The sequence below is a fragment of the Thermobia domestica genome, chromosome 11 (assembly GCF_964235325.1).
Source record: "Thermobia domestica chromosome 11, izTheDome1.hap1.1, whole genome shotgun sequence".
Classification (NCBI taxonomy): Eukaryota; Metazoa; Arthropoda; class Insecta; order Zygentoma; family Lepismatidae; genus Thermobia; species Thermobia domestica.
The window spans coordinates 77716607-77741502 of NC_137464.1; the positions used below are offsets into that span (position 1 = coordinate 77716607).

The 24896-nt window shown below is 35.4% G+C and overlaps 1 protein-coding gene across 1 annotated transcript in view; it reads right to left on the minus strand.

The window, feature by feature from the left end:
* Positions 1-12460: 12460 nt before the first annotated feature.
* LOC145664200 (1,5-anhydro-D-fructose reductase-like) overlaps positions 12461-24896 on the minus strand; it is a 75945-nt gene continuing 63509 nt past the window's right edge. Inside the window, exons 6-7 of the mRNA XM_081730641.1 lie at positions 21679-21779; positions 12461-13251 (exon numbers count right to left, since the gene is read on the minus strand). Of these exons, the coding sequence (XP_081586767.1) occupies positions 13221-13251; positions 21679-21779 (132 nt within the window). The 3' untranslated portion in view covers positions 12461-13220. The remainder of the gene's footprint in view (positions 13252-21678; positions 21780-24896) is intronic.

Below are 24896 nucleotides of genomic sequence, written 5' to 3' on the forward strand. Positions count from 1 at the left end.
CGTACAAGAAAGACTTCCATGCGATTTTGTTGATTTTTTTAATGGTGATAAAGTGGACACTCCACTACCACACATATATCATACAGATTTTACATACTGATATACACACATAAAAAATTATTTTATATTCACACGAATATTAAATTAAAGTGACCGATCGAAACAAAAATAAATAATGAATTATTAATTTCTTTTTATGAAAATTTGGCCTTTATATATTTTCGTTCATAGTTCGTGCACGTGTCGTTTTGATGTGCTCTTCATTGTCTTCTTTCTTCAGTCCTCTCTCTTCTCACTGAAGTTCGCTCGGAATCCTGGAATCTCTTAGATGTTATCAATTGCTACTACTGACTGCCGTTCTGGTTGTTTCTTCGCTGCGCTGGCCTCTCTTTGTTAGCATTTCTAAATCTAATCTAAGACATCTGGTATCTGCAGTGTTACACGGTCCAGTTCCAAAGTTCACACTAATCTGGTCACATATGATGCACTTAATACACGGCGAACTACATCTGAGAGTTATATGCTAGTAGTCATTTTCCTAGCTGTAGATTCAAAACTCAGTCTCTACATTATTACGAAAATATTCAAATTGTCCTCTCTTTAACATCTCGTTTCGCAACACAGACCATTGTCACGATGAGTCTTGCACTATCTATTACAGAGGATGACCTCTGTGTATCGCGTCTTAACATCAGCTAACTCACTCCTTTCCTGTCAAACCATTTTCTTTCAGAGGAAAGAACATGATTTTTCAAAGGTTCACTCCTGACCTACCAAAAATTCAATGTATAGCCCCTTTTCGCGGACCCTAATTGTTTTGTCGCCCAAATGTCTGGGTAGTACACTTTCATGTAATCTTTCATTTATTCTTAGATTATTATTGCTTGTCATGTGTATTGAGTTTGACCACCGAATAGAGGAAATACTAAGCTTTAGAACGGTGTACCATACACTTTGTTATCCAAATGTTAAATACTTGTTTACGTATTGTTTCCCCCGGCATCACTATCCATTTTCTTTGTAAACAACCTTCCTTGCCTAACCCAGTCCATGTGCTTTTGCTTTCCTCGCCAGAGTACTCTAGTGGTGATCTCTCGCAACCTCCACACACATTCTTGCTCTTGGCTTTTCACTTTTTTACACAATAATTATCATGAATCAACATTATATTATGTATTACATTATACCAAATATTCCTCTGATTATATTTACATCGAATTCCAACAGTGACATTCAATTTAGAATTAATAATCAGTAAATATATACATGTCGACTGCTATGACATTCACGGTACTGTGTATCGCTGTTGTCTCAATTACACCAATGTCATCAACAGGCACAGTAAAGTAATAAGCTTTTGTTTTAAAGTTAAGGTAACAACGAAAACTTCTTCTCTGACCAAAATTACATCTTATATTACATTTCTACAATTCTAAATATGTAATAACGCTAGGATATGACTGCATTCATTATTTTCAATGGGGGGAAAACCCACTCGGAGGAAGAGCAGCAGCTCTTCACTGTCGAAATCGCGCTTTGAAGAGAAAAAATATAGGCTGGATTTGCTGGCGGGATCTAACCCAAGCTTTCAAAGTTTCTAGTGTGAAATCTGGTCAGTTGAAGGAAATCTAACGCCTTATTATTCCCAAGAATTCTAACCGACCTACTAAAATATCTGAGCAGAAATACACAAAGATATTTGAATAGGATATATGTCGCCAGAGCTCTATCTGCAGCAACGTCAGCAACTCTGCTCACTTCTACCTAACTATGTTAGAAGTATGATTTAAATATATGACCTAGATAAAATTTATCTCATACCACAATTCTTCTTTAGCTGTAGATAGCAATCCTGTGTGCACGTACGCAGCTTTTAACTGCTACGAAACATTTTCTCTATCCTTTTGTTTAATACTCAGTGGTGCTTTTCCAAGTTCAGTTTTCTTCCCTACATATATTATTATATTCCAAATGAAAATGTTTAATTCACCTATCTTATATGCTAATTAACCTAACATTATATATATGCTCAGTTACGCTCAGTTATACACTGGATAAAATGGGCTTCAATCCTGCTTTGCACTGGATAAAACGGCAAAATATGGTTTAGCCCCTCCCTTGATCATATCCTGGATCCGCCCCTGAATATATATATATATTTGGTCTAGGAATTAATTCGTGCGGTTGGTACGCACACATTGAAGATGTAGTACAAACACAAAATACATAAATACCTTAAGAAAAATATTGTCCATCGCTAGCCACCACTTTCGCCCATCTGTCAGGCAATGTACGGATTCCGTGGCGAAAGAAGTCCTCATCCTTCGAAGCGATCCAGTCAGAGACCCATGTTTCGATATCTTCTGAAGAAGTAAACCGCTGTCCAATCAAATCGTTGTTCATGCAATCGAACAAGTAGTAGTCCGAAGGAGCAACGTCTGGTGAATACGGCGGGTGGGGTAAAACTTCCCATCCGACATTTTCTAAATAGGTTTTGACCGGTTTTGCGACATGTGGGCGAGCGTTATCATGTTGAACAATAAGTTTATCATGTCTGTTCTCCCATTCTGGTCGTGTTCTGGCCAGAGCTTCCTTCAAACGCATTAATTGTCGTCGATAACGTTCTCCATTCATAGTTTCACCCGGTTGCAGCAGCTCATAGTACACCACACCTTTCATATCCCACCATATGCACAGCATAACCTTTGCACAGTGAATATCTCGTTTTGGTTGTGATGGACCTGGTTCACCTGGTTTCACCCAGGCCTTTTTTCGTTTAGGGTTCTCGTAATGGATCCACTTCTCATCACCCGTAATAATTTGATGCAGAAACCCCTTTCTGCTCTGTCGCTGAAGCAGCAATTCGCAAATGGTTTTTCGTCTTTCAACGTCTCTGTCTTTCAATTCATGTGGAACCCAATGTGACATCTTTTGAATCATTCCCATGGCTTTCAAGCGTTTGGAGACTGTTGTTTGATCAACGCCTAATGCTGCTGCAAGTTGTTCCTGCGTTTGACACGAATCCTGCTCGAGCAATGCTGTCAATTCTTCGTCTTGAAATTGTTTTGGCTGTCCAGCTCGCTCTTGGTCTGCCAAGCCGAAATCACCACTTCTAAACCGTGCAAACCACTTCTGACACGTTCGCTCAGCTAGAGCATGGTCACCATACACTTCCACCAAAATACGATGACTTTCAGTCGCACTTTTCTGCATGTTAAAGTAATGCAGCAGGACACCCCGCAAAAACACTTTATCAGGCACAAATTGCGCCATGTTCACTTCACTACAAACTGGTGTTGTTGACGCTTTAATCCACTGCCCTATACTACGAACGATACGCGATGACAGGGGTTTGCAACACATGTGTGGATACACGGAACTGTGGGACGCTCCGTTCGTTGCGCCATCTCTTGTCCACCCGCACGAATTAATTCCTAGACCAAATATATATATATATATATATATATATATATATATATATATATATATATATATATATATATATATATATAGAGAGAGAGAGAGAGAGAGAGAGAGTCATTCCTCATGTTATCAAACAAATCCTATGCATAATTCCAGAAATAAGTGAAAAGAAAATACTTCTATCCTAAACCAACTTATATATTCTTAATTAACATATAGATATGTAAATTATTCTAACATTATGCAAAAATTTCGGCTGAAATTAACATAACAATTTTAAATAAAACATAGCTATATGTGTCCCTCCTATATGCCCTTGTACAAAGTAAAAAATGAAAAACTGCAAAATAACTTGGTGTTTTTGTTTTAAGAACATTAATTAATCTTGATGGAAATGGAAATTGAAAAGATATTAGTCTTTGGCACAGTTTACAGTAATTCAAGTATTGAAATTTATAGCAGAGTTTAATTTTCCATTTAAAATCATGACTTTTTAGACACCCTGTATTTTTCTTAAAATATTTTCCTTTTCATAAGTTTGTGCATTTTTAATAGAAAGAACCCTTTGAATTTTTTCATGTAGAATGTTGTTTCTGTGGACTCAAAAAAGGCGATTTTTTAGAAAAAATAGTAATATACGTAATACTATCCAAATATGCAAAAGTTTTCTTCAATGTATTTTGTATTTGTAATAGTTGTCATGTAACGAATTTTGTAACGGCTATTTGCATTTATTTTGTTAAGTAAACATTGGCAGAGAATAAAAGTTGACAATTTTTATTTCTCACTACAAATATTCAATAACGGGCCTGTGTTGTTATGTCAAAAAGTCTGGTGTGTGTTGTTACAAGTTAAAAACAAACAATCAAAGTAATGTATTTGCATATTAAAAAGACTACATGAAGTATTACAACTTTGTAGAAAAGAAGGAAAAAGTAGACTCATATTGCATTTAACATGAGAACTGTTATTGAAATTATTAACCAGATATTGCAAGTATATGCATAAATCGACACTGTAAACCAGTGGCGTATCGAAGGGGTTGACACGCTTAAACCTGCTCCCTCTTAGTGGAGTGATATCAAAAATTGATTGTTAATTTGCAGTAGGATTTTATTTGTGATCCCCGACAGATTTTTCTTATAATTTATCACAAATATTGTACAGACATGTTAGAAATGAAACTTAATTCCCCAAAACTTCCTTTAATCTTACATAAGATCTCAACAAATTGGTTATGTACCGAATTCTTCTTTTGGGAGGAGGAAGCATCAAAATGTATCGTCTACGGAAACAAGTAAGAGCATTAAAAAAGAAACAGGTTTCTCAAGTTCTTTTCTTTCAGTTTTATTGATTTTAACACACGCGACTTCGTACTGCGTGATCCTTGATTCTACTCCCAATTTCACCATTAACTTTTACTGGTGTTGACCGACCCATCATCATGAAAAGCCATGTTGGCTCAGTGGTAAAGTGCTTCCATTTAGCATGTGGGGTTCCAGATTTGATATATATATATATATATATATATATATATATATATATATATATATATATATATATATATATATATATATATATATATATATATATATATATATATATATATATATATATATATATATACTAATGACCATGAAACTGGTACTAATGAAAAGCACAAGTTTTTTTGCTGACTGAGCGTTGTTAGAAAGGATGTAGTTGTCACTGTAGTTATAGAGTTTTGAACCTTCATTGTACACTACGCATAAAAAATTGCAACAGCAAACACCATGCAGCTAGGCAACCAAAATGACACCTTCTTATTCCATAATCGAGTCTGGTAACAGACTCCCTCTCTCTGCTCCCTTGGTCTCTCCCATAACAAAATCAGCAAACAACATGAGCACAACTTTATATTTAAAATTACTAGCTGAACCTGCGCTCTCTACGCAGCGCATCATTCGCATATGAGCATAAGTCTCCTTGTCATTCCTCACAACATATGTACGTCCCTTTACAGACACAAGTGAAAGACGTCTTCATTAAAAAAAAATCGACAAGGGGTATCATGAAGGGAAGATTTTTTCGATTATTTTTTCTCAATATCTCGCACCGTTTGCAAGATTTGAGCCTACATCCGGCTGGAGTTTCTAATTTATGTATGACCAGTGTTTTCTTTCTTCTTGCATGCAATATGTAATAAGCAAATACATTACATATACAATTAATTATAATGTCAGTTATATATGGTGTTCATTGGGCAACACACTCCAAAAATAGATTTATCTTAGACTTGAGAAATGGTTATCCTTCCTTTTTCATTATTATTTGGCCATGAAACAAACGCCTGAGACATATACAACCCCAATATACAACAATGTGGTGTTGGAATGTATAACACATAGGATATGATGCTTTAGTTTTTTTTTTTAATTTCGACGCTTCCAGTATACTCTAAAAAATGTAATAAAGAAATAATTGCCATGTTTTTTTAAATATTCAATTAGAACTGGACAATCTACGCAAAATTTCCAATCGATCAGTGAAAACGTCATCTTTCTAGAGCCTGTAGTTTCCGAGATCTCATTGTCGAGAAGAAGAAGAAAAGGGAGTATAGATAAAAATATGGAATTTAAACATAGTAAAAAAAAAAAAAAAAAAAGACCTAAGATTATAAAGTTCCGTTCCCAGAATCCAACAGGAATATAGAAGTAACGTTTGGATTTTATTTATTTTTTTCAGAGCTATTCGAATATATAGAGGATGCTTGAAAATTACTAGGCCGATGCAAAAGTTCGTGTGGTTTTCTTTTGGGGGCGTCAAGCGATTGTTTATCGTTATTCCGTTGTTTTACCGTAGTTCGGAGTTTGTGTGTTGTGAAACACAGGTTTTCTTGATTTGAATGTATTTTGTATATATTTCAAACAAACTAATATTGAATGTCAAGTTGAGAAAAATGATCATTTCCGTCACATTTTACTCTTCGAGTTTAACCGAGGATTCAGTGCAGCAGAAGCTGTGAGAACAATTTGTGCAGTGTACGGAAATGAAGCAATTGCTGAAAAAAACAGCACAGAAAAGCTTCTCTTGACCAATGGCTGACAGATTTCTTCCAGTCAAAACCAAAACAGTTCTACAAACGCGGCATTGAACTGCTACCTGAACGTTGGCAGAAGGTCATTGATAGTGGAGATGAATACATCACTGAGTGATTGAGTTAATGTGAGTGACAGTAAAATGTATGCAATGTATTGTTACACTCGTAAAATATGTCAATGTAATGTCCATGTTGTATTTGTATTTGAATTAACAGAACAGCAGAATAAAAATAAAATATAAAATATAAGAACCACACAAACTTATGCATCGACCCAATAGGTTAAATTAAATATTCAATTTGCAGTGAAACTATAGAGTTCTGAGACATCTAGGATAATGATAAAACTGTAATAAATATGCTTTGTTTGCGCAGGGTTTGGTTGCAAATAGTGCTGTAGAAATCGGTTTTTGAAACCGCTTTTTCGGTTTCGGTTTCCAAAACAGCATTTGCTTTTCGGTTTTCTGAAAAACCGAAAACCACAAATGTCACAAAAATTCGACAGAACTAATATCAAGTAACGATGAGAAATCAGCAAAGAATCTTTCCCCACTCCGGTTCACAGTTGCCAGTTGGAGGGAAATTTCCTTCGGCGCAGGGAGAAAATGCTCAAAATTTGCGGAGGGGAAGAAGGTATTTTTTCTTAAAATGTCTTACAGTGTAGGAAAATTCTTGGTGAGTATACTTTTACAATTGCCAGAATAATAATAATAATAAAAAATGAGTTGCAATTTCTCACAAAGAGGCACGACTATCGTTATTTGAAAGTAAAAAAAATACAGAATAAAACATGATCGGTGTTTCCTTCACTTATAAACTATTGCAGGTGTCTGGGACTTGCGATAAGAAACAAGTCAAGACATGCAAAACTACAACATTTACATTTATCGGGGTGGCAACAAATCAACAATAAAATTGTGTTGTGACCGAGATTTTCTTTCTTTCTTTTCTTTTCATTTCTTTCTTTCTTTCTTTTTTTAGAAAGGAAGGTAATTCTTTTTTGTTAACAAAAGAAAGAGTGGCAGTACTATTTTTAAAAACAAGGGGAAAGAGTAATAATAATATAAAAGATCTCAGTCTAAGTGGATGAGATTTCAAATTGAATTTCATGAGTTGCATGTGTAGTGACCTTAAATAGGGATATACCTTATGTTCTATTTAGCTTAGTGTTGGCTTATTACTCGATTTTAGCGGGTACCACCCGATTTTCAGGTTATATATTCGTCCCCCACTTAAACATATCTTAATCACGAAAAACCACCCGCTTTTGGGATTGGAGAAAAATCTAAGAGGACTTAGTTGATAAAGTGTTGGTATATTCAACGTAACCGCTACAACTCTGACAATCTCAATCGCGATTGGGTTAAATTTGGACTCACGCTCAGGCTCAGGCTCTAGGCTATCTGAGCAGTGCGCGTGTGCAGGGCCACTTGCTAATAAGAGATCTGCTCTAATGCACAATGGTTTTCTTTGTGTAGTTCATGTGTTTTTAATGTAATGTATTGGAGGTTCTATAGGAATGTATATTCGTTTGTAGATGTTGTGGCAAACATAATTGAATTATTCATGCCTTCATAAGCTACAGGAATGCCGAACGACAATTTCAAGTGCAACTTTAAAACTCTTATAGAAGCGAATTTACGTTTGTTAGCCAGGGCAGAACTCAGTTTGAAGCAAAATGTACACTCTGGAAAACTTGCGTTTGAAAAGTAGGATGCAGGGAAGCAAACTGGACCCCACCTGATTTTTATATATTTTGTAAACTAGACCACGAGGAACACGAATCTGAAGGTGTTTTGACATTCCGATCTCCGGAACTCGATATATTAAAACTTAAAGTTTAATATAGACGCTATCTATCTATATGAAAAAAGCAATATTCTCCATACGAAACATATTATGTCCTGTGAGATATATATATAAAGGTAGCCACGAAAGTTCTGTCGCTTTTTGTGGAGATCTGTGTTCAATTGACCCTCACACTGTAAGTTGAATGCGAATGGAGATAAGGCGAAGGTCAGTTGTTGGTGTGGGTATATCCAGCATTCTACCTGATTGTGGCAATTCAGTTACAACGTGAACTTGTGTAAGGACAGAGTGAATATGGAACCTCCACAGAGCGTCATAAGGGCGTGTATATTGTACGAGTTCAAACTTGGGTCAAACGCCACTGCAGCGGGGCGGAAGATACCTCAGGCCTTTCGTGAGCGTGTCGTGATTACGCAGACGGTGCAAGGGTGGTTTAGCAAGTTTAAGGATGGTGACGAAACACTCACGAAAGACGAACCACGTGCCGGAAGACGTGTACAAAATGAAGATCTTCAGGTAGTAGCTGAGGCGAACAGTGGACAGACATATGAGGAATTGGGGCTAACATTCAATGTTAGTGGAGAAACCATTTGGCAACACCTCCATCAACTTGGGAAGCACTACAAGTCGGGTCTATGGGTCTCACATGATTTGTCTCCGGGCCAGAAGGCTACGCGAGCAGACACCTGTGATTCTTTGTTGTCTTGTCTGAGGGAGGAGACATTTCTGGACAGGATGTTGACATGTAATGAGAAGTGGGTCCTGTACGAAGCTCCACGGCGTCGTCATCATTGGTTAAAATCCCATGAACCGGTTCCAAAACACCTGAAATCAGCAATGCAGCAGAAAGTTCTCCTGTGTGTTTGGTGGACTGCTCGCAACATCGTGAATCGGGAACTGCTACCGGCTGGTCAGAGCAGAACATCAATGCAACTGTCTACTGTCAGCAGTTGAACCGTGTTAAAAAAAAAAAAAAAAAAAAAAAAAAAAACACCTCAAAACCCTGGAGCCAACACTTCTCAATCGCTAAGGGGTTCCCCGTTACGGGACAACGGGGAATTTAACAAATTGGGTGGTGTGCATTGAGCGTACTGATCGGAAATACATTATAATAAATCCAGTAGATAGCGTAGATCATCATACTGTGCATTGCACACTACTAATGGAAACGGGACAAAACGGAATGAATAAATGAGTGCTATTTTTCTCCCAAATGTCTATAAAAAAGATCCAATATTAGAAGTCCAGACTGTATCATAATGAAAACTACTGTATAAGTTCTAGTATCTCGAGTTCGGAAAGTCAGAATGTCAAATTCCTTCAGATTATTGGTCATTTTGGACCATTTTACAAAACATATAAAAATCAAATGGGGTCTAGTTTGCTTCTCTGGTAACTTTATGAAATGTTTACAAATGTTCAAAAGCAAAAGTGGATGTTCCGTATAGACGTAGCAGATCTTGCATGTTTCACATTGCAAACGTGAATAAAACACGTTATAGGATGTTGAGATAAATTATAGGGAGGAAAAGAATTTTCTGTCAAACGAATATAAATAAAATTTTCTCTTCAAATAACCAAAAAAAAAAAAAAAAAAAAAATGGACGTTTTCTATTTATCTCTGAAGATTTATCTGTTCCCAACATCCACTCTCGATTTCACCTATTGCGAACATAACGTTCAAAGTCACATAGATAGAATGAACACGCCAGAGTTGAAGCAGGTTATCGCGTGAGTCGGGTAATGTGGATTAGGTTATGGACCGACATTGGGTCGGAGGATTCGAACCCATAATAATCCGGTGATTCGATTGAGACTTCGTAACCCGGAGGACAAAGAAGTGATTTTATTTATTGCCTGCGTGTGAACAGTATTTCGTTCAGAGATGACCAGGCCTGCAGATGTTCTTCCCAGAGCACGGAAAAGACGACGCTGAACTTCCCAGTTAATGAGATTTTTCAGACCGTGTCGAGAATGAAAATGAAATACAGTGGAGTCTCGTTAATTCGAACTTGGATAATTCGAACAGAAGTTCATTCCCCTTGAAAACTGTATTAAAAACAATAGTAAAAAATCGTGGATAAGTCGAACTTTTGAACCTATGTTTTGGATAATTCGAAGTAAATACAATTGAAAATTTTTAATGTTGGACAGATGTAAACAGAGAAATACAGTTTTAACGTGTTTTCAGTTATCCAGATGCAGCCATAAGGAAGAGTAATAAAAAAGATAAATAGAAAATCTATGTAATGATAAAGATGAAGGTGAGTTGGGGAAGAAGTAAAGATAGAGAACGTGTGCCAATCTCATCTTGTTTCAGAATTGGTTGAAAATTTAAGATGAATTATTCATAAAGTCAACCAAATGTTATTAATATCGTATTCCACGTAATACAAGAAATTTAAGATTTATTGACCGTACAAAAACAATCAAATTTAAGCAAATGAGGTTGACGACTTCTTAAAAGTGAGAACAGAATATTCAAATTGTTACTGGTGTTTAATTGTTTGGGCTATTCAATATATGTTGTAGTGTTGTACGTAAATATATTTTCCATTGTACACGTAGTTTGAATTATGTGGAGTCAATGTCGTTTGTTAGTTTGCGGTATTCGATCACGCAAATTATAAGCTGCTTTAAAGGCAAAGTCTACACCATATGAATATGTTTTTGATGCACAGTACTTTGGTTTGTTTGTTGTTATAAATGTGAAAATGAATGTTGTTGGATAATTCGAAGTTTTTTCGTGTCCCCTTGGACTTTGAATTAAAAAGAGTCCACTGTATTTAGTTTAACGTCCCAAGTTATGTCTTTTAGGTTAAGGAAGACGATGATTTAAGCAAGTGAATGATGATGGAAGAATTGGTGAAACGAGAAAGGGGGAGGAAACGGAAGTATCCCGAGAAAACCCACGGGTACAAAGTTGTCCAGACCGAGTTGAACGGACCATTCGAGTTAAATTGTGCACAGGGACGCTTCTGTTTGGGTTAGTGTTTCATTTTGGTTTTAGGTTATAAATGACAAAAGTTATATAAATAATGGACTGTAATTACTTAAAATAATGTTACACTATTGCTTGGAATATACATAAAAACAACTCAGTGCCACCACAAGTCCGAACCATGGCCCGTCATCGAAGCCTCACACACTAACTCCTTTCTTTTCAATGTTACCAGATGTTATGTTCTAATATAACGAACTTAAACAAAAAGTTACTAAAAATTACATAAAACCTAACATGCCCCGGTCTTGAAGTCTTCACTTCAACATATACATTTACATACTGTACTTACAATTTATGATTCATTCAATTCCTTAAAAAGCAAGATCGACACTTTTATATTACATTCTCCTTGTGCAGTACGTAGTTACCACGAGTACCAATCCACCAGTGCCCATCTGAACTTTCGTGATTCTACCTAGTTCCTCCGTTGCGGTGCCAAATAATCATCCTTCAGCAGAACCATACTACCAACTTTCAAATTTTATTTTTGTAACAACCAATTAGGCTTCTACTGTAACCTAGACAAATATTCCAATTGCCACCGTTTCCAGAACCAAACTTTGAACAAGTTTCCACCTAGATATCAAACTCATTCTACGTACTGTACGATCTTCACTCAATACAGATAATAATGCTTGCCCAACTAGAAAATGACCTGGTGTCAATACAAGTAAATCATTAGGATCGCTAGACGATGGAGTCAACGGTCTAGAGTTCAAACATGTCTTAATTTGAGTTAACACTTTATATAACTCCTCAAATGTTAGTTTTACACTACCAACAAGAAGTTTTAAGTGATATTTTACTGATTTCACACCTTCTTCCCAGAGTCCACCTAAATGACTAACTGCAGGAAAATTGAAATACCATTCAATATCTTGACTACTAACAAATGGTGATAACCTTTCCTTATATTGCACATCTAATATAAATTTCAATAATATTTTAAACTCTACATTGTCACCGACAAAATTACTATAATAATTGCTACCGACAAAATTGTGAACAAAACACCTCGTAGAGTATGACGTCATTCCTTAATACTTTGACCCCAGTCTGCTCAAAAATACAAAACGCGCTTTGTTGTGTGTTACGGTATACTCAAACATTAAAAAAAAAAAAAAAAAAAAAAAACCAACGGAAAATTAAAGAATCGTTCTTTATTCATAATTACAAAGCTACATTGAACCTTGATACTGGCAACATTGATCGAACTTGGGTACCTACCTTTGATGCATACTTTGGATCTGGCAATAGTGGCCTAACATAGACACCACGTTCTTTTTTATTCAGTTCATTCTTTTTTTCATTCTGCTCTGTTCACTTCAGGATCTTTTTTGTACGTTACTTTTATATAGTGGTATGTATTCCTGGTTTTACTCCTTTTATCTCCTTTCCGTTTTAATTCTTTTTACCTTACCACTGAGGAAGGAACCAGCTGAGAGTTCCGAAACGTCAAAATCTTTAAATTTTTCAAGGGAGGATTCATTGGTAAGTAGCCAATTTTTTGTTAATTATAAAGTACTTCATTATTTTTACATTTCAAAATTTCGCAACATACTCTATAGAACTAGGCGACACAGCGGTTGGGGACCGCTGCACTAGCTTATTAAATATACCGCTGCATTGTAGTTCACTAATATTTTCAGTCACTTTGATTTTATTTCAATGACATTCGTCAGAAAGAAGCTCCTTACAGTCGAGAAATATAAAATAGGGTAAGATTTCATGAAATCAGAGGATTTACATGTATAAGTTCAACTTTTTTTTATTCGACTAGTTTGGACAGATATTTTACAAAAGATAGATAAAGGAGATGTTTTAAAAGATTGAAATTGACTTCTTTGTAGCAATTAATTTCTCTTCTTTCATTGTAGTTTAATTCTTATTCCAGTCGCAAAACGTTCAAAAGGGATACTCAGGATGTTTTTCTATTCTGAAAAAAAAGAGAAAATACAATAAATGAAGAAGACTAGTGTAAGGAAATCTTTCTACTTGAGCGGAAAATAAGAAAATGACATACCAAGAATAATAAAATGTACTAACAGTAATGACGGCTAATTATCGTATTTGTCAATTTATAGGTAAAACGCACGGAGGTCTTATACGCTTCCTCTTTTCTGTATTTAATATTGACGAAAAAATATTTTTACTGCATATTATAAATACTTTTTTATGCAAAGTGATTAAGAGATAGAAATTTTAAGTGCTGCGCTTTCATTTTTTCAAATAAAATGTCAAAATTAGCTTGTCTTTCAAAGAAAATAGTAAAGGAACACTTCGAAACTCTTTTGGTTGTGCCTTTTTGCACTTTCCAAAACTGTATTTTTGAATGTATTTTTGTTCGATAGTGGAACGTAAAATTGCTAAACTAGTTGTAACTTGTTTCACGTTGAATGCATATGCAGTAGCTATCTGATAAAGTAGAAATTTGTTCCCTTTTAAACAAGAATAGAGTCAAAAATTGGGAGGTTAACGTCCTAGTTTGTCAAATGTTATTTAAATTTAATTCTAAATAATTGCAATTAAAATTACAGTGATTAGAACTTCCTTGAAAATGTTAATTCGAGAATTAGATCTCATACAAAAGTGCTTAATTCGGCAAGTTGCTAAAGTATAAAAGGGGAGAAAAATAGTCCTTTAGGGTAGATTGCTTGGTTAATAAATTGAGTGTTAAAAATAATCGAATTTGAAATTAAAACGATTTAAATTCTAGAAAAGTGAAGAATAAATAAGCATAAAAATCAGAAACTAAATAACATTTTTACACACTGTAATGGTATTAATAAGTCAGAGCAGTCATTCCACTGAGTCTTTGGATGATAAAGCAGAGAAAGTGGTAACCTCTATTCTTTTACTGTACACGTTCTTATTTTGGAAGCACAGTGAGTATCAAATCTTGGAATTATCCATATTTTGGTAAGTGGTTTTTGTAGAATAACAGTAGTTCACTTTGCCAGAGCACTGTTTTAAAAAAAACTAAAAGTTGTTCAAGGCACAAATAAATAAGTCAAATAAAATAGTTCTTGTTTTAAAACGGCAATTCTTTGTATAACTGTGCAGTCTTATTTGAGAATTGTCCATTCCGTGGACACTTTGAGCAACTGCATTTCAATCAAAATTCAGATTTGTTGTAATATGAAGAGAACGTTATTAAGATTTAGAAGATAGTCTATGACCTATTTAAATTTCAAGAGCGATCTATATGACGGCACTCAAGATGTTTAAATCTTTAAAACAGATCGTGGATATAAAATTACTATTGAGTCTTCAACTCATAATCACGATCTTACAGCATCTAGTACAATGGAACTGGAAGTGTTTCGGGTAAAAGGTACTCGAAAAAAAGTCTTACAGGGTTTATCCGGGAGGCTAAACAAAATAACACGACAGGAGCTGTCAATTACAGCAGATCTTGGTGCGTCTCATGGGCTGTTTCATTTCAAATCACACAACAGGTGCCCATCGACCACTTTGAATTCCTATGAAAATATATGTATATTAAAGACGGACTTGGCCAAAATACAGAAACAAAATTGTTTTGGTTTCTGATGATTTGCAACAGTGTTGCAACCTCTTAAAAAAATCACTTTTGCAGCAAAGTGAGGAATTGGCGTTTTGAAAGTATTAAGAAAGAACAAAAAGTACAAGAAACCTTTTTTGTTCTTTATTTTACACTGTGTTTTCAACTTTTCCAAACCATACCAAACAGAGACATTACAAGTGTAACATAAACCGTAACAAAATTGTTGAACTTGGAAAAAGCTTTGTTATGCACATATTTTGGATATTTCCTGTGCCTAAATGAAAACATATAAGATTTGTTTTATACTAGGACTAAATACTATGGAAACATGACATTACAGTGAAAATATTATTCGTTAACTATCTGTACACCACAAGCGAGAATTTAGCATGAAAAAGTGAAAATTTCGAAATTGGACTATTTTCAAATATTAATATCTTAAAAACCCCATCTTGAATTTTCATAAAAACTACACAAAGCATGCACACAACATTGTTCTCCATTCCAAGGCGTCTGTCATGCTCACATTCGAAGCATTCGAAGAGAGGCTATTGCTGCTAAGAAAAGATCAAGTACATCAGCAAGTGATACTTTGGTCTTGCACTTTTGATTTTGCAGAGAACTGGATGGTTGTGTTGCAGGAAAAGATCGAAAGTTATCGTTGGCAAATGTCCCAAATTTCAAAAATGAAATGGAATTTTTGAGTTTTACGTCCCATGGTTATACTGGCTAGGTTAAAGAAGACGGTGATGATGAGAAAGGAATGAAATGGTGGAATGAAGAAAGTAGGAGAAAACGGAAGAGCCCCGAGAAAACCCATGCACACGGTGTTTGTCCACCACAAAGTTAACTTGGCGCGAGCAGAGATTAAACCAGGAACCCCATGCACCGGAGGTGAACGCACTACCACTGACCCAAATCTCAATATTCACATGTGTTGGATACTTTTATTGTACCACATATAGCTTTGCAGTAGTCAATGATAACTTGGCTCATGATAGTGCACATGCACTATGTGCTGTCCAGTTGATCATGGGTGAAATATCTGCACTGTGTGATGGACACGCGTTCTCTACCCAGGTATTTGTATCTGAGAGTGCAATCTCCCTTTTCAAAAGCAGATTTCAGTTATTTGAGCTACAACGCATGAGTGACAACTTTACAAGGAAATGGCTATTTTCAGCTACTAGGCATGGAAAAGGCCCTTGTGATGGTGTAGGCGGTTTAGTAAAACACTGTGCAATTAAATTTAATCAGCAACATAGCCTGTTGATGCAATTAGAGATGTAAGAGGATTCGTTGAAATTGTCTTTACATTCACGAAGAATACATTTCTGTTTTTAGACAAGTGTACTGTCGAAGAATATCGTTCAATTAAAAGGAAAGAGTAGGTGAATGTGAAACCGGTGACTGGAATTTAGTTCAGCCACTTTTGGATTGCATCACATGAACTTTCCATTGCCAGAACTGCTGCTCATAAAAAGAAACCTCTTATTTTTAGTTTCGTATACCGCAGGGTCGGATTATGGGAGGGGCTTAGGGGAACTATATCCCCGTGTCTCCTGGTGGACAGGGGCCTCCATTCTGATCAAAATCTCAACTGGTCATCTAAAAAGAATCATTTAGATACAACCATCATCATAAAATCAAATATGACCAAAAATATTAAACATAATCTCTTAACTTTCCTATTGTACTTTCACAGAAATGCATTAGGAGAAGTCAGCAGGCGCAGGGCCGCCCACAGGGGGGATGTATGGCGCAAGTTGCGCCATTGAGAAAAATTTTGGGGGGATTTTACTCTACTTTCGAACTAGCAATTTTACTGTCGGAATAGCATTAAAACACGATTTTGAGAAGCTAGTTTTCAAAAATTTTCCGGGGTAAACCCCCTTACCCCCTGCTTCGATACTCGATGAATGAAGTGCCGCGCAAGTAGCCGTATGAAAGGAAAGGTTGGTTCGTTTTAAGAGAGAAGGGCCGCCCACATGAGGGATGAATGGCGCAAGTTGTGCCATCGAGAAAAAAATTGGGGGTAATAAAAAAAATTGGGGAAGAATTTTACTCTAATGTCGAATAAGTAATTTTGCTGTCGTCAGAATAACATTGGAACACGATGCGATTTTTTTTTTTTTTTATCTCGAGAATGAATCCCCCTACCCCCTACTTAGAAACTCTATGAATGAAGTACCACGCAAGTTGCTATATGAAAGGATGGCGCTAAGTTCTGGTGAACAACAGTTACAAACACTCAAGGAATCACTTTCAAATTTAGATTTGAAACTTGCCTATGTTGTCTGTTGAAAATTATAAAGTAGTTTGACATAATTGTGAGCTAGTGGTGACCATACAGACAACAGCCAAGTTTCAAATCTAAATTTGAAGTGAGCCAGTGAGTGTAACTTTTGTCCACCAGAACTTGGCGCCTATTTTTGTGATTTCAATTCTTTTTAAGGCCACTCGTACTTGGCTCTTTTACAGGAATGTTTTTTGTTGGATATCACTTCTTTTTGTAGGCTAATTTCGAGGATAACATTTTCTTTTGGTATCAAACTCAATAACTTGTAACTTGCGTCTTACTTTTCATGTACAAGGGAATTATATCAATATTTTGTAAAGAAAAAAATAATACTACTAATTGTAAAAAAAGAATACCTGTGCCATACACAGTGTGTAGATGATTTTATACCCTTCAATATCCTTATGGAACATATTTAGTATTGTACACTACCAAGACTACTAATAAAAGTAATGTCATTTTTATAATTACTACTGCCCCTACTACTACTACTACTACAAGCATTCTATAATACTACTACAGGAAATAAAAACAACAACAAAAATAACAATTACTAGTACTATAAAAACTACTGCTACACTGGGCAATTGTTTTTAGAGGACTTGAGTTTTGAGGAGGGAAGAGATTATTAGTTTTGGGGGGGAGTGCGACATCACCTTTGGGGGGAATGGGCACCCCTGAGCAGGGGCCACATTAATTTCTAGCCCCGGACCTCCAAATGGGTTAATCCAGCACTGGATACTGTGGTGGATTTGTGTGTACGTGATTTTGTATCGTGTGTGTTAGACAATCTGTGGTGGGTGGGACAAATAACGCACATATCACACTCAAACTGGAAGATGTTACGATCTCTCTCATGACTCCACATGGAACTTCCTTCAGTGTACAATGTCTGTAGAATTCCCGTAAGAAGTGTACTACTCAAGATGGATTCCCTTATTCCCACTGGACGCTCTGCTCGTCTCCACAGATTTCCAGCAACCCAATTAAAGCTTACAGAAGATGTTTTAGCACTACTGTGATACACAGGTGGGTGTTTACATAAAATGTCTTAGTAATTACTGAACCTGTTCTTGGTCAATATATTTACTTATATTGTTACTATGGTAATATAACACCTTGCATGTGGAATTTAAATCAAAGACAGTGTTGCCAATCTCAAACTTTGATCACTACTTTAGTATTATTTCACAACTTGTATAAGATGCTATATAAAAATTCCTCTCTGTTTACACAGAAAAATAATACCAAGTCTGTCTCCACAGGATTGGGGAATAATGTTGTGTGCATGCTTTGTATAATCTTTATGAAAATTCAAGATGGGGTTTTGACATATTAATAATATTTGAAAATAGTTTAATTTCGAAATTTTCACTTTTTTCATGCTAAATTCTTACTTGTAGTGTACAAATTGGTAAGGAATACTATTTTCACTGTAATGTCATGTTTCCATAGTATTTAGTCCTAGCATAAAACAAATCTTATATGTTTTCATTTAGGCACAGGAAATATCCGAAATCTGTCCATAACAAAGTTTTTTCCAAGTTCAACAATTTTGTTACGGTTTATGTTACACTTCTAGTGTCACTGTTTGGTATGGTTTGGAATATTTGAAAACATAATATAAAATAAAGAACAAAAAAGGTTTCTTAATACTTTCAAAACGTCAATTCCTCACTTTGCTCCAAAAATAACTATCTGTAGTGATTTTTTAAGAGACTGCAACACTGTTGCAAATCATCAGAGACCAAAACAAGTTTTGTTTCTGTGTTTTCGCCAAGTCAATCTTTAACATACATTTTTTCATAAGAATTCAAGACAGTTACAATTTGGAATGAAATGGGCCTCATTGAGAATTTGGGCTCGTAACGAGAACAATGTTTCAGCGTTAACATTTCAATTTCAAACAAATGCATTAATTATATTATAATAAATGTCTTTTATACTTCTTTATATTTACTTTCTTATGCAATAAAAATAACTTGTCAAAAATCAAAATATGACAAGGCAGCATAGAATGCTGGTGGAATATTTTATTATTACGGAAACGTAAAAGACTTGATCGAAATTTTTATAATTTCGAGAATTGGACTCCAATATTATTTTAATGTATGAAAAGGTATTCACTTTGGAAAAACCAAGTGAAACAAATAAGTTATTGTTGGAATAGTATCACACTTGGAGAAGGACACCAGGAACAAATATATATATATATATATATATATATATATATATATATATATATATATATATATATATATATAACAAAAACATTTTTGTTTTATGAAGAATGTGAAAGCAAGTGTTTTTTCGCATACATCACTAAAACTATTATTTCATAGTCTAGAGTGCACTGGTTCTGAAGGACATGAGATAGGAAAATAAATGAGGCGCATATGAAAACTACTGGTTTCTAAACCAGGGTATTCAGTAATTCAGATTCATCGTCCCATTCAGTTGGTTGAATTCTCGACTCGATTCGACTGGTATCGGCAGGTGGTGCAATTGTAATTGAAGGGTAAGGGGAAAAAAGAAGGAATGTCACAAAAATGCATTTTCGAGAAAACTGCGATTTAATAATGAAAACCGCGTAAGAAGAATAGGGTTAGTTATATCTTTTGCCCCTTTTTACATGCACATCTTTTCATCTACATATGCATGACATATACAGTCAATAGTACCAAGAGTCACCAACAGATAGGACAAAGCACCCGAAAAAGCACATACATGGACATTCCTTGTTTTTTCCCCTTACCCTTCAATTGATCACCGTAGTAACGCGAATATATTGTCGCCGTTGCTGACTATCATCGATGGGCCAGAAAATGTAAGTTGTATATTGCATAGTTTTTTCTACTCTTATGCATAACTATGGCAGGGCAGTACAAGTCAAGTATATCCTCATAACCGTAGGTTTAGATAACTGGTCGATTATCACTTAACCTAATACAGGAGAACAGGAGTTAAAAGAGTTACCTTGATCAAACACAATGATTACACGGTAATTAACCTTGGTTATATGATTTTATTGTATTGAATATTAATAATACAAAGTGAATGAGCACCTTACAGGGATATCCTAAATCAAGTACAATTATTAATGAATAAATGGTTATCCACAGCGAGAATAAAAAACTAGTGTGTCAAAGAATTCAAATGTACTATGTAAGATTGATGAATAATAATCGTTACATTGAGACATAATACATTGGTAAGTTACAGCTATACATTGTGAACCCATAAGCTATGTGCTTGTAAACAAACATCAAAATGCTTTGTTAGAATCCGGGTTTGTCTAAACATACGGTTATGAGGATATACTTGACTTGTACTGCCCTGCCATAAGAGTAGAAAAAACTATGCAATATACAACTTACCTTTTCTGGCCCATCGATGATAGTCAGCAACGGCGACAATATATTCGCGTTACTACGGCAATCAATTACAATTGCGCCACCTGCCCGATAGTCTCCGACTTAATAATACCAGACGAATCGTGTCGAGAATTCAACCGACTGAATGGGACGATGAATCTGAATTACTGAATACCCTGGTTTAGAAACTAGTAATTTTTATATGCGCTTCATTTTCCTGTCTCATGTCCTTCAGAACCAGTGCATTCTAAACTATGAAATAATAGTTTTAGTGACGTGTGCGGGAAAACACTTGCTTTCACATTCTTCACAAAACAAAAATGTTTTTGTTATATAATTGTTTTTTGGTTTCTGGTGTCCTTCTCCAAGTGCAATAATAACTTATTTGTTTCACTCGGTTTTTCCAAGGTGACTACGTTTTCATACATTAAAATAATATTGGAGTCCAATTCTCGAAATTATAAAAATTTCGATCAAGTCTTTTATGTTTCCGTAATATTATATAGGCCTACCATGAGTGCATACTTTCCTTCTTCTCATTAGTGAATTGCACCATATTTCTTATATGTAGACTGATTGTAAAATCCGAGCTAAATGCCAAAATGAAAATGTTGAGTAAAAAGCCCAGATTTTACTTCAGAATTGGTGGGACATGTATCCACGCGCATTCTTCTGACGATTATTTGAACTACTTCCACAGTGAATACTAGATAGCCCGTTGTTCACTGAGCAGTGTTAGCCACATAGACCACATCTTGACATGAAACAGAACTCTTCCATTTTTGGAACTTAGCACGGATTTTGTTTTCAGTCTATATATATACCGAAATACTTACCCAGGACACTTATCTTTTCAATTAGTGAAGTCATACTTATAGTATTGATCTACTTCCAACTATACCATTATTGTATTTTTAATTTAATTTAATTTATTTCTTTTAACTTAGAAACTAACGGGGAAAGTCTGTTTCTTTCTAGTCGCGAAATCTTGATCATAGTAACCGAAAGTGTCGTTCTAGCAAACAAATGATCAAATTTCTTGTCTCTCTTTACAAGTATAGCTAATAGGGAAATAGAGAGGTAAAACATACATCTGACAAAACAATTTCAATTTATAAATCCTTAGAATTTCTACTTTCAAATAAATTAAGTAAAGAAGTTTACCCTCTGAACATGTTCTTAAAATGAAACAATCTTGCATCTGGTCCTTTATCCAATTTATTTAGTTTCTTCATTTCCTCTTCACTCAGTTCAAAATCGAAAATCTAAAAAAAATAATAAGAAAATAATAGTTTTATGTAATACAGTATTACATTGTCTATTGACTTAATCAATCACTTCAAGTAATCAACATATAGGGTAGAAGGGGGGAATTGGGTTGTGGGGGCAATTCGGCGGAAACTTTTTAAAAATGTATATTTTGCATTTCAGTATATTTTTATGGAATTTAATTACACCCAAATATTGGGTGGGTATATGTTAATAAGAAAAAAAAGCTTTGATGAATTTTGAGACGGTGTAATAATGACACAAAAAACAGAAAATGGAATATTTGAGTTTTACGCTCCACGGTCATACCGGCTAGGCTAAAGAAGACGGTGATGATGATAAATGAATGAAATGGTGGAATGAAGAAAGTGAGAGGAAACGGGAGAACCCCTAGAAAACCCACGAGCACGGTGTTTGTCCACCACAAAGTCTACACGGCGCGAACTGGGATCGAACCAGGGACCCCAAGCACCGGAGGTAAACGCTCTCCCACTGAGCCACTGCGCCCCCTACAAAAAAAGAAAAAAGAAAAAGAAACTGATTTGATTGAGAAATGACATATTTGAAACCGAGTTTCAGGTTTGTGCGGTTTTGGTTTGAGCCACAATAATCGCGCATCTGTTAATGTTTTGAGCCAGATTTTTTACTGCTTCTTAAAAACATCATAAGGATGCTGCTGTGAAGAGCAGCAATCTTGAATCCTCACTGTGAGGCAGTTAAAATTTTGTTAAAATTTGTACCTCCCTTTTGGGGATAAATGGGCGGAAAGCGTTAAGTGAACATTTTTTGGTTAGGATTCATTTGAATGATTTGTTATCTTTGTCTTTTGTGGTATACACTTTTGCTTCATAGTACATTGTGCTTATTAAGCTATTTTATTCAACTTAGGCCTCCCATGGCCATTTCGTATGCCAATAGTGCTGATGCTGTAAATATGACCTGTTTATCAATCCAGAGTTCCAACACATGTTTTATGGTAATAGTTTATAATTATTTAGTGTTAGTCATACTACCTTCTCCTATGTTTGTTTGAATAATAGGGCCTAGGGCCTGTCATCTTGGGTTTATTTTATTTTATTTATTTATTTTTCTGTTTTCGGTCAAAGTTTTGACGGCTTATAGTTTTTATTCGTACGTGATACATTTTGGATTACGTTCGCAAGACAATATATATTATGCTATAAACAATAACTGGAAGGCTTGAAAAGGCATTCAAATATCTTAGGCATCCCGTGGCCGTTTCGTATGCCAATAGTGCTCGTGCTGTAAAAAGGACTTGTTTATCAATCCAGACTTCCAACACATGTTCTATTGTAATAGTTTATAGTTATTTAGCATTAGTCTTATTAAATTTTCCTATGCTTGTTTGAATATCAGGTCCTGTTCTATTTTTTTTCTATTTTTTCTTTTCTACGTTTTCGGCCAAAGTTTTGACCGCTTATATTTTTTATTTTCGTATGTGATACATTTCGGATTATATTCACAGGACTATAAATAGTAACTGGAAGGCTTGAAAAGGCATTTAAATATCTTTGAGATTTAGAAATAAGTTCCTCCTTATTTTGCGTAAACAAAAATATATTTTCCCTAGGCTACATAAAACTATTAGTTTTTCAGTGGAATACAAGTTATATACATCAAATGAAGGCTTAAGCTTTCTTCATTTACACCCAATCACCCTCACGGGTTTATGTGCACCGGCAATGGTTTTAATCGTTTTGCACCCAATTACCCAATCAGACCAGAAACAATAAAGATGTTGCAGCATCAAAAGTAAAGATACCGAAAGTTTACCACTACCACAGTAAGTGCACAAGAACCTGCAACATACAATTAGTTCTTAAAAACTAGAAAAACATCTATAACCTGTGAAGAAAAAAGGTTGAAAAAAACATACTTCCCAATTCCCCTTCTACCCTATATATATATGATAAATATGGTGTCAGTGGGTTTATTAGAGATTTGTTACAATTGCAAAAATACATAGCAAGATGATAGAATAACTTAAGTTTGCTATCATATGTTATGAAACATACTCACTTTCTAAGTATGTTATGAAAACAGTTTTTAAAAATCCTCGATAAACGAACACGGGCGCTGATCCCAGTTCCCCCTTCCCCAAAGCTCATGTGAGCACCCGCATTGCATTTATGAATGTACAATATTTGACATAATTTGAATGCAATTTGTCTTAAAAATCCTCATATGTGCCTTCTGCATCTGAATGCCCTCCCCCCCCCAAAAAAAAAATCCAGAGAAATCGGTGCCCTTGCTTGTGGAGACACATTTTAGGTGAAACTGTTCTAGAAATGTAACCATTAAAAAATTTTAAATAAAGAGGTTATAAAATACTTAATGCCAAATCAAATTTCCAATATAGAAATTACTTTGAATTGATTTACTGAAACACTAAAAGTTTTATCTCTAAATGCTTTTATAATATTTGTTTCGAAATTTTATTTAATCCACAAGATTAAGTAAAATATGAAATAAATCGTAAAATTTACAGTCATAATGCAAGTATAAGGATTTTCGCTTAAATTGCATCGAACAACTACGATGCGATCAACGAATCCTTCAGATCTGGGAATAATACATAAAGGATCTATATGACCAGACGAACCGCTCAAGAAATATTGCGATCAAAGGAGAAGAAAAGGTGGATGAATAGGAAAAAGAGCACAGTATATTGGAAAGTGAATTATCACAAGCTATCAAAGACATGCGAAAGATGGAGGCCACTGGAGAGACGACGACATAAATTTATTAGCGTACTTGAGACAATACAGTGCAAGTACTGACTTAAGTTATTAATAAGATCTACCTGATTGGATAATGTTCAAAGAATTTTTTAGACATGGCCCCGTGTAGCAGTCGCTAACGCTCTCGCCTTCGGTGCGAGCGGTCCTGGGTTCGATTCCCGGTGAGGGCACTCGGTCGAAAAAAGTGTAAAACGCTTTTTCAGGCCAACCACCCTGAATGACGGTTTCCTGGGTTTTCCTCATTCACACCAGACAAATGCCGGGGTGGTACCTAACTTATAGGTCCCAGGCCACTTCCTTCCTTCCCTTTCCCCGGATAGTGTACTCGCCGAGGGACGTCATCCCTCAAAA